Source organism: Neltuma alba, unplaced genomic scaffold (assembly GCF_004799145.2).
Source record: "Neltuma alba isolate B1F8T4 unplaced genomic scaffold, ASM479914v2 tig00010294_pilon, whole genome shotgun sequence".
In the NCBI taxonomy this organism is placed as follows: domain Eukaryota; kingdom Viridiplantae; phylum Streptophyta; class Magnoliopsida; order Fabales; family Fabaceae; genus Neltuma; species Neltuma alba.
Genome location: NW_021635212.1, coordinates 389,458 through 400,005, shown reverse-complemented (window position 1 = coordinate 400,005; position 10,548 = coordinate 389,458). Strand labels below are relative to the sequence as shown.

Sequence of the window (10,548 nt, the reverse complement as noted above, 5' to 3'; positions counted from 1 at the left end):
TTCAAAAATCAAACAAGAAAAATTCAAAGTTTATCTTAGAAATCCAAACCAAATATAATTTGAAATTCATAATCCAGCTCTATATAATCCTAGACACTTGTGAAAATATTAAGTTAATCCTAGACTTCTCCAAAAGCCACCGTGGAACAAGAAGCTCAAGATGAACAAGAAGCAAGAATTATTATAGAATCAGCAGCTTCAACCATGGATCCTCTTCAAGACCGACCATCACCAAGAAACCTAGACAAAGTTGAAGAGATTCTTGGATACATCTTCAAGAATAAATGTTTATTGGAAGAAGCTTTCACACATTCGTCTTATTATTATACTAAAGATAATAATAACAATGAAGCTGAAATAAAATGCTTCTCATTTGAGCGTTTAGCGTACCTGGGAGACGCTGTACTTTATTTGTTGGTCACCAAGGAGCAGTTCTTCTTGTATTCAGATGTTTCTTCGGGTCAGTTGACCCGGCTCCGAGCCGCCAATGTTGACACCGAGAAGCTTGCATGCGTGGCTGTTGAGCATGGGCTACATTGTTACCTTTGCCACAAGCAACCTCTTCTTGAAGAACGGGTAAGTTAATTTGTCAAATCTGTGTTTGATTTTAAACCCCTCTAGAATAACTTATAAGTAACTTTTCATTCATGATTTATAGAATACAAAATAAGCATATAAGAGAAGTTTATTTCAACTTATGTGAAAGGTGTTTATGAGTGTTTTTAGATGTTATCTCAAACAAGCCTTTTATTAGTTAGTAGTTACTCAATGTGCCTTATTCGAAATTGGATTGTTTTTAAAATTGAGTTTATAGGATCAATCTTTTTCTATTTTTCAAATCTTTTCAATTTTTAATTTTTCTTTTATTTTAAAAAATATAAGCTTTTACTTTCAGGAAATCTAAATTTGTAACATACCTGAGTTTGATTAGTTTTTGCTTGAACTTTTATTTTTTTAAGTAATTTTAAAATTGAGTATATATGGTTTATTTAATTAAAAATTAAAATAAATGATATATGTGATGGAAGCAGATAAATGGTTTCAAAAAAGAAATATTGGAGTATCCAATTCATTCGAATGGGCTTGTAGATGTTCCGAAGTGTCTTGCCGATTTAGTGGAATCCATTATTGGAGCAATCTTCATTGATTCTGGCTCCAACATCGACTTGTATGGCAGGTATCAATTTTCTCCTTTCCTTTTACAAAATCTAATTATAGTTTATGATGTACATATATCACATAATATAAATTATATGTAATATTTATTGATGAACAAGTGTGACAGATCGACGGCTTATCATATGAAAGGCAGAAGTAAAAGAACGGGCCGGCTCTAACTAACTGCATTCCCTTTTTTTTTTTTTGAATAAATAAACACATAAAAATTATTTATATATCAACGTTATTGGTTTTAATAAAAAGAGTTAATCTATATAATGTGGTGAATCGATGATCAAATTGAAGTATCCAAATTTTGCACACAATCATGTTCCGAATAGGATTGATTCGAATAAGACAATACTTGTTACCAATAAAAGAAATAAAAATGAATTTTATTATTTTTAATTTTTATTAATACTATCTTCAGTTCTTAATATAGGAGCTAGATAACTAATTTAGAAATATTAAGAAAATTAATTAAGTTGGTTATTTATCACAAGTATTTAGTTATCTCCTGAAATTATCTTCTTTAATCATATATATTGGATTATTAGAATTATCTCTTGATAGGAACCCATGCAATTAATAGGAATATTTTAGAAAAAGATGAGAGACAAAATTGATTGAAATTGTATATTTAGAATCAAAAGTAACTCTCTGGGCAGCTCTTATATTAAGGACAGAAGGTAACAATATAAAACAAATATTATATATATCATGTTACAATAAATATTTGATAGATTATTTAGATTGATTGGGCAAAATGAAAGACATGAGATGCTTTTACAGGTTTTTAGACGTTTGTTGGAGCCATTGATAGATGCAGAAACCCTAAAGACACATCCAGTGACAAAGCTATATCAAATTTGCCAGAAACATAATTTGAAGGTTCAATTTAAGGATTCATGGGAGGATTTGAAGGCAGTGGAGGTTCTGGTTAATAATCAATGGGTTGGAAGTGGCACCTGTAGTTCCAAAAAAGAGATCGCTTATAATAGAGCTGCACAAGATGCTCTCAAAAACATTCAAACTATTTTGAGCATTAAACGCAATAATTCAACTTTGGATGACATTGTGGATTAAATATTCTCGTGTACTTTATGTTCTTCCATTTCACATATATCAAATCATGTATTCCATGAGCATTGTCCGGTATACATATGCATTAACAAATTTAGTCTCATATTTTTACTCCATCACACTATGAATAATCTGCCAAAAAAAAAAAACCAACTAAAACTGGTTTGAATATTACTTCCTCCATTATTTATGACGTCGTTTTAACTAAATTATGTTATGGGAAAAAGATAGAAAAATGACACTTGAACTTCATAATCCCCAAATGGTCTGCTCAATTTGAAAAATCCCAATTTGAGACCAAATTAGGATTATCATGTTAAAAGAAAAGATGAAATTACCCTTCATTTTAAATATTGTTTTAAAAATATTACAACCCCTATTGGCCAGCCGGTTGTCGGAGCTCTGGCAGCGGTAGTCACCAGAGCTTCGGTGGCCAGTTGACAATTGGTCAGCGGAACTCCGTTGGTCGGAAAATTTTTGTTTTGAAAAATTTTACAACTTCAGTATAATAGTTAACAACTTTTGCAACACTATTAACAACTTCAGTATAACAGTTAACAACAGGTTTTCTGGAAAGTTCAACAAGCTTCGGTGACCAGAAACAATTTTTTTTTTAAATTTTTACAACTTCAGTATAACAATTAACAATTTTTGTGACGCTATTAACAACTTCAGTATAGCAGTTAACAAGTTTTTTGGGAAATTCAATAATTGGTCGCTGGAGCTTCAGTGGCCGAAAACAATTTTTTTTGAAAATTTTTACAACATTAGTATAACGCTTAACAGCTTTTGTAATGCTATTAACAACAGGTTTCTCAAGAAATTCAAAAAGTAGCAATTTTACAACTTCAGTAATGTCGTTAGCAAGTTCCGTAACTTTATTAACAACTTTAGTATAACATTTAACAACATGTTTTCTTAAAAATTCGAAAAAATGGTATTTTTATAACCTTAACAACTACTTTTTAAAAAAAAAAATTTTACAACTTCAGTATAATGGTTAACAACTTTTGTAACTCTATTAACAATTTCGATATAGCAGTTAACAACAGGTTTTTCGGAAAATTCAAAAAGTAGCATTTTTACAACTTCAGTAATGCTGTTAACAAACTCAAAAACCTGTTGTTAACTGCTATATTGAAGTCGTTAATAGGGTTACAAAAGTTGTTAATCGTTATACTGAAGTTGTAAAAATTTTCAAAAAAATTGTTTTCTGCCGCCGGAGCTCTAGCCACTAATTATTGAATTTTCCAAAAAACTTGTTGTTAACTGATATAATGAAGTTGTTAAAAGTGTTACAAAAGTTGTTAATGGTTATATTGAAGTTGTAAAAATTTTCAAAGAAATTGTTTCCGGCCATCGGAGCTTGTTAAATTTCCCAGAAAACCTATTGTTAACTGCTATACTGAAGTTGTTAATAGCATTATAAAAGTTGGTAACTGTTATATTGAAGTTATAAAAATTTTCAAAAAAAAATTTCTGAATGACGGAGCTTTGGTGACCAATTGTCGGCTGGTTGCCAGAGCTCCCGTGACTGCTGCCACCGGAGCTCCAATGACCAGCCAGCTAGTAGGGGCTATGATATTTTAAAAACAATATTTAAAATAAAGGGCAATTCAGTCTTTTTTTTTAACATGATAATCCCAATTTGGTCTCTTGAGACCAAATTGGGATTTCTCAAATTCAGCAAACCATTTAGGGATTATAAAGTTCAAGTGTCACTTTTTTGTCTTTTTCCCTTATGTTATTTAAGAAAATAGTTAAAATTAGTTAAAAGTAATAAGCATGTGAAAGTTAAACTTTTGTTCAAAATATATTCATATTTAATAAGAGAGAAAATAAGAAAAAGAAATACTAGTAATAAAATGAAGGATGAAAAAGAATGTAGTATGAGAAAAATAAGGAGAGAAAACAAAAAAATTAAGAGCAAAATTGATAAAAAATAAATTTAATATTCAAACACTTTTAAGCAGGATCCTATAAAAAAGATGAGAGGGAGAAGTATTTAATATTTTTTGCCGGAAAATAAAGTAATTCAATAAAATTTGATCAGCGCATAAACCAAACGGATATAAATCAGTAAAAGAAAGTGGACTAAGGGGGTTTTTGGGAAGCCCAATAAGTACTTTAAAAATAGTTAAAATTAGCTAAAAGCAATAAGCATGTGAAAGTTAAACTCTTGTTCGAAGCATATTCATATTTAATAAGAGAGCAAATAAGAAAAAGAAATACTAGTAATAAAATGAAGGATGAAAAAGAATGTAGTATGAGAAAACTGAGGAGAGAAAACAAAAAATTAAGAGCAAAATTGATAAAAATAAATTTAATATTCAAACACTTTGAAGCTACACTCGAAAGGTATAAAATCCTCCAAAATACTAGTACTTCCTGTGTTTGAAAACGAATTCAAGTGTTTGGCCAATAAAATCTCAAAACATGAACTTTTCACCGATTTTTCCTGAGTTGTAAACTTTCAAAACTACCCTCAACAAAATGTACTCATTCGGTTCTCAATGTAAGACTAATTACTACCTCTAGTTCTTAATATAAAAGTTAGTTGAGTAATTTGAATAGATTAAGAAAGATTATTAAGTTAATTATTTATAATAACAAGTATTGTATTGCTTAAAATACCCTCACTAATTATGCGTATTAGTTAAGACTACCATTTAATAAAACTTTTAACATGTATACCTAATGCAAGGATTATTTTGAAAAGACTGGATAAATATAAAAGACAAAGAGGGTTGAGATTTTATATTTAGGAGCAAATTAAAAGTCAAGCCAACTCTTTTATTAAAGAGCGGAGGTAGTAACTAATTTGGGTAGATTAAGGATATTAGTTAAATTAATTAATATGATATATTTTTTTTCTAAAACACCCTAAGGATCTTCCTTAATTCTCTCCCTTTTCCTCTTACTTGATTATTGTTGGGAGAATATCAATAGAGTCAATTTGAAAAAAATTGATAGTTCTTATAAATAGGACTAACATTAACTCTATAATTAGCTCCTGTACTAAAGACAAGAAGAATATTAGTAAGATATGAGTTTTTGCTTAATTAGTGAGGGGTATTAGGTGAGAAAAATTTAACGTGTTGGATAAAGCATGTTATAACAAGTAGTGTTGGAAGCTGAGGTAGATATAATGCACCACGAAGAGCGATTCAAAAGACCTAGCTAATACATAAGCCGTATCATTTCAAAGCTTCTTGTTGACGAAGGATTTGGATCAACAAGCACTATCATGATTATTATTCAAAAGCGCATATATATATATAGGTAGACAACCATTGAGCATGCATAGCTATTGCCTATTGAGAATGTCTCCGAGCACTTGAGTGTCATTTCTTGACACTATCTTAAGCTTGGCTAAGCAACCAAAGACAACATGAAACAACATTCATAATCAGCTGGATGTTTGTCCATCAAAGTGCGAAAGAAATCTGACACATCACTACTGTAGAAAAGGCCTTTTATAACGGTTAAAATTACATGAACGTTTTACATAGGTTTTAAAGCGGCATCTACACGGTCGACATAATAAATTAGAGGATTCAATGGGGATTGTGAAACAACTATGATAAGTGACTTTTTACAGCGGTTTTTAGGTTCAAATACAATTTGCACAGACTGTTTGAGAACAAGAATCCCCCCGTAATCAAGTTTACTGCGCAAATGGCCCGTGGCAAAAGCCCTTGAACAGATGCCATTTCGCAAGATTGTGACGCGGAGTGCATGAGGACTTGAGTTGAGTGTCATTTCTTACACATGGTCATGAAATGAACAAAATGTCCACGTCTAACTTTTCACTGGAGTTGTATCATATTTGACATTCTACCCAGACTTAAAGTCGAGACCATATTTGGACATCCATTAGACCGGCTGAGAGAGGTGTCTAAATTTAAGAACTAACTTCCAATAGAATTATCTCCGATAATGAGATACTTGTATTTAGCAGAAAAAATTTGTATATTGTGCTTTGAGAATTAAAGGTTTATTTTTGGGAATTTTTTTTTGAAAAAAAAGGCTAAAGGATAATGTTTAGCTGGAAAATATTATGAAAATTATTTTAGATGGAAGAGATGATAATTGGGAGTAAGTGTATTTTAGGGATTATTTTTCAGATGATATTTTATTTATTTATTTATCAGAATAATCATAACTTAGAGCTGAAATTTTTTATTTAAAATTCCATGAAAATTAGATTGTCTTCAATGTGATCTGATTTAAATGATCCTTAAAATAACCTTAGTCCTTTTCATATTATATAATAATATAAGTCATATTATTTTTTTATATTGGGATCAATATTATCTGTTTTGCATTTTAATTTCATATTATCAAAATAAAAATGAATAAGCATCTGGGCATGTCTTGAAGGTAATGCCAATCCCATGCAGGAGGAAACCGGTTTAGAACTTCTCCTCTTCCCTTCCCATCCTTTTTTCTTTTATTCTTTTTTAAATCATTAGATTAATATTTTAATGGGTCAGATTTAAATCTTTTAAAAACTGTTATTAAATATTAATTATAAACATAAATAAATAATAATTACAAACTATATTAAAATTTAATTCTACTAGTTTGCAAATACACTAAATATTTTTAAATTTTTAATAAATAGTTTATAAAAAATTAAAAATCTAAACTGTCGAAATATATTAATTTAATGCGAAGAGGATGGAAAAGGAGATGAAAGATCTGAACTGGAAAGAAAGAGCTAAAGTGCCGCCATTTTTGTCAACAATCTTATATCTGTTAAGTTGAATTATCCAATCAAATCTTGACATGTGTGTTTTTTAATTATTAATAATGGTCTAAACAGAATTTTGATATTTTATCAATGTAATTTTTATTATCAAGAAAATTTCATACGCTAAAATTTGATAGGAATTAAACATAAAGAATAAAAGGTAATGATCCTAAGTTTTTTCTTTTATTTAGTTATTTATCTGATGTATTTTGTGAACCAACACGTTTGAATTATCTTGAGCTCTATTGTTATTTAAGATTTTTTTTTAAAAGAAAAGTTACTTTAGGGAGTATTATTTTTCATAATATACTAATTATATCATATTTATTTATTAGAATAATTATAACTTAAAGCACAAATTCATTATTTCCATCAAAACTTAGATTGTCTTGAACAGATCTTTTAAAGAATCTTTAAATTATTCGTTATACTCATTTTTCATATTATATAATATTTTAGCTATCCATGAAAAATAATAATAAAATACCCCCTTCTTTGATGTTTAATGCCACTTTCTCTGAACCGAACTAAGGACGAGGAGAGAGCAAAAACATCGCACAAAAACCATTCACATCACGAAGGTTAGTTTTTCTTATGCGAGCTAATTATACAATCTCATCATGATACTATTAGTCAACGTATTTAAATATTTTTTTGTTATATATAATATTTTATTTTATATGATTTTAATTTTCATAGTTTTGTATTAAAAGAGTAGCGCGATGTGCTTGGTTTGGCACAAATTGAGGGATGAAAGTAATAGAAAAGGAAAATAAGAGAAAACTTGTTTTCCTTTGCCCTTCGATTCATCTAGGGTCTGTTTGTTCAACTGACAGGAAACGAAAATTTTATATTACTTCTTTTGGATGATTGGAAGGGAGAAGAAGAAGGATTTTGATGTTTTTTGTTTGATTCGGATTACAGGGAGACAGATAGTATTCATATGTTTTTCCACAATTTTTATCCCAAAAAATGAGAAAAGTTTGAAAGATACTCTTTTTGGCCCAAAGTTTTATCCCAAATCAGGAATGAAAACAACTAATAATAACTTTTATATTTGGTTTAGAATTTTAATTATAAATTTATTTACACATATATATATCTAAAAAAATTTCATCACTATATAACTAAAAAATTTATAAGTGAATTGAAACGACATAAAAACTATAGAAACAGCATATATAGCCTTAAATATATATGTCACTAATTAAGATATCAAGATTGATGCGGAAAAAAAAAAAATATCAACATGTTTGCATCACAAGTATTATTGATCAATATTGTGTGTGTGTGTGTGTGTGTGTGTGTGTGATGTTATCTTTTTTGCTCTTCATCTGCTACAAACTCTTCTGAATTATTAATCTTAAGTAAGCGATTACCTAGCTTTAATAATTAATAATCTCCAGATTTTTTTCTGTCTTTGGTAATAGTTTTAAAATACAAGAGCATTATAGCCAAGATACACACATAAAGCACGAGTATGGATGCTGAAAAACCTGCAAATAACATTTCAATGGTACGTCTTTAATTTATTTTGTATTTTTAGAGATTCTTGCCCGTTTTATAGTTTCAATATAAATAAAAAGTTATTAGATACTTACAATATTCTCTTTCGATATAATTTAGGACCCCATGGAATGTTACTCTCATATTTTTCCAATGCAATGGAATCCTTCCATTATTCGTTGTGAATTTTCATCCTTCAGATATTCCTCCAATGGTTATAAAGAATATTCAGATTTTCTCAAGAAATCAAGATTTCCCAGCTGAGGTATTTACCTCAATCTCTTGTTTTTTAATGTTATCATTTTGGATAAACAATTTTAACCATATATGACATAATACAACAGTTACTGGGTCAAAATTTTTCTAAAGAATCTATTTCGACATTAACATGAACTTCACAGAGCTAGAGATTAAATAATGACTTTTATATGAACTGGATATTCTCAAGCACATCAATATTGTGATGCTCAGTTAATCACCATAATGCATAGATAGGCTATTATCACTTCAATAAAACACACAACACATAATCAAAGGAAAAATTACTATAAGATTTCAATAAATGAATGTAGTCACTAAAAAATTTTAGTACGTAAACAATGGCAAAATCCGGTATAGGAAATAACATCACGCAAGTTCATGCTGCTAATTTCTTGCGGGACATTTTGGTAATCACGTTCCTTTTTTGGGACGTTATAATGATTTTTCTTATGTCAAATTCATCTATGAAAGAAGGGCCTACACAACAAGTGAATCATAATTGATAATTAATGATAAGGATTACAATTTTATAAAATATTTTTTTAAAAAAATTATCTGAATTGCACTAAATTTTTCTTTTCATGCAGGATGGGATGGATACTATGCCTTTTACAAGATATGTTAACAATATTGATGATCTTGTGAAAATTATGCAAATATCAACGAAATGGATAGTATTCAATTAGAAAACAATAAAACTAATGCTCCCCTAAGTGTTGAAGATTACACTGTGGATGACAACTCTGGGGGAATTTGTGAGGTTATATCTACAAGAAATTTCAAGAACATGATATTATTGTGATGCCAGGTAATTATCAATATACATACGTATATGCATGCACTCTTGTTGCTTCAATTAATTATAGGAAACATTTAGACCAACAATAGATCTAATATATTGCAAAATTTAAGGCAATCTTTTACAAATTACCTTCAGTAAGTAAAAAACGGTTTTATTAAGAATTACACTAAACATTGAATGACTAGTACTCTTGTTTCAGATGGTGGTTTTGCAGGATGGATCTGTATTCATCTGCTAATATTTTTGAACCTAAACCATTTTGATATTTGTTAATTGCTTTACACTTCCATGAATTATGTATTATCATGTAAGTACTTTAGACCTTGGAGACACCTACACCTATTTTCAACCTTTCACTCCAGCTTAATGGCTTGCAACTTTTCTCTGCGTGATTCAGATAGTTCCCTTATTATAACATATTTGAAATCTCCATCAGAATTCATAGGATAAGGTTATAAAGATTTTTTTTTTTGGACCTGAGATTATAAATATATAAAAGTGGCTGTTATGTACCTAGTTTGTGATAGTTGGCAACTAGATCATCATAAAAACTATTTTTGTTCCTTGAAATTGAATCTTTGATGAATGGCCAAGACAATAAGTATGATATAGAATGTGATGTAATATGGCAGGGGTTTATGTTGTTTCGGGCAAGATTAATCGGAGGTGTCTCTTTTGTTCATGAAACTTATGAAGCCTACAGATCTATTGAGGAACTCTGGGATGGTGAAATCTGAGTAGCCAGCTGAGTGGCCATCATATAAGTAGAAGGAAAAAGTGAGGCCAATGGGTGCTAGGAGTGGGGATTTGTTTACTCTGTTCAATTAGTCAGCAAATTTGTGTCCTAAACCGATACTTGATCCTTGACATCATAGTTTTTTGATTCTGGGATGATTGATGTGTTCACTCGTTTAATTTGATTTCACTTGTATTGGTATAGTTTTTTGTGTGTGTTTTTACTTGTAATAGAAGTACTTCTATG

General features: G+C 29.6%; 1 protein-coding gene across 1 annotated transcript; it reads left to right on the top strand.

The window, feature by feature from the left end:
• The first annotated feature begins 204 nt into the window (after positions 1-204).
• LOC114755570 (ribonuclease 3-like protein 3) lies at positions 205-2,244 on the top strand. The gene is made up of 3 exons (XM_028944458.1): positions 205-576; positions 1,032-1,168; positions 1,932-2,244. Exons 1-3 carry the CDS (start codon positions 205-207, stop codon positions 2,242-2,244), a joined length of 822 nt encoding a protein of 273 aa, XP_028800291.1.
• Positions 2,245-10,548: the final 8,304 nt, after the last annotated feature.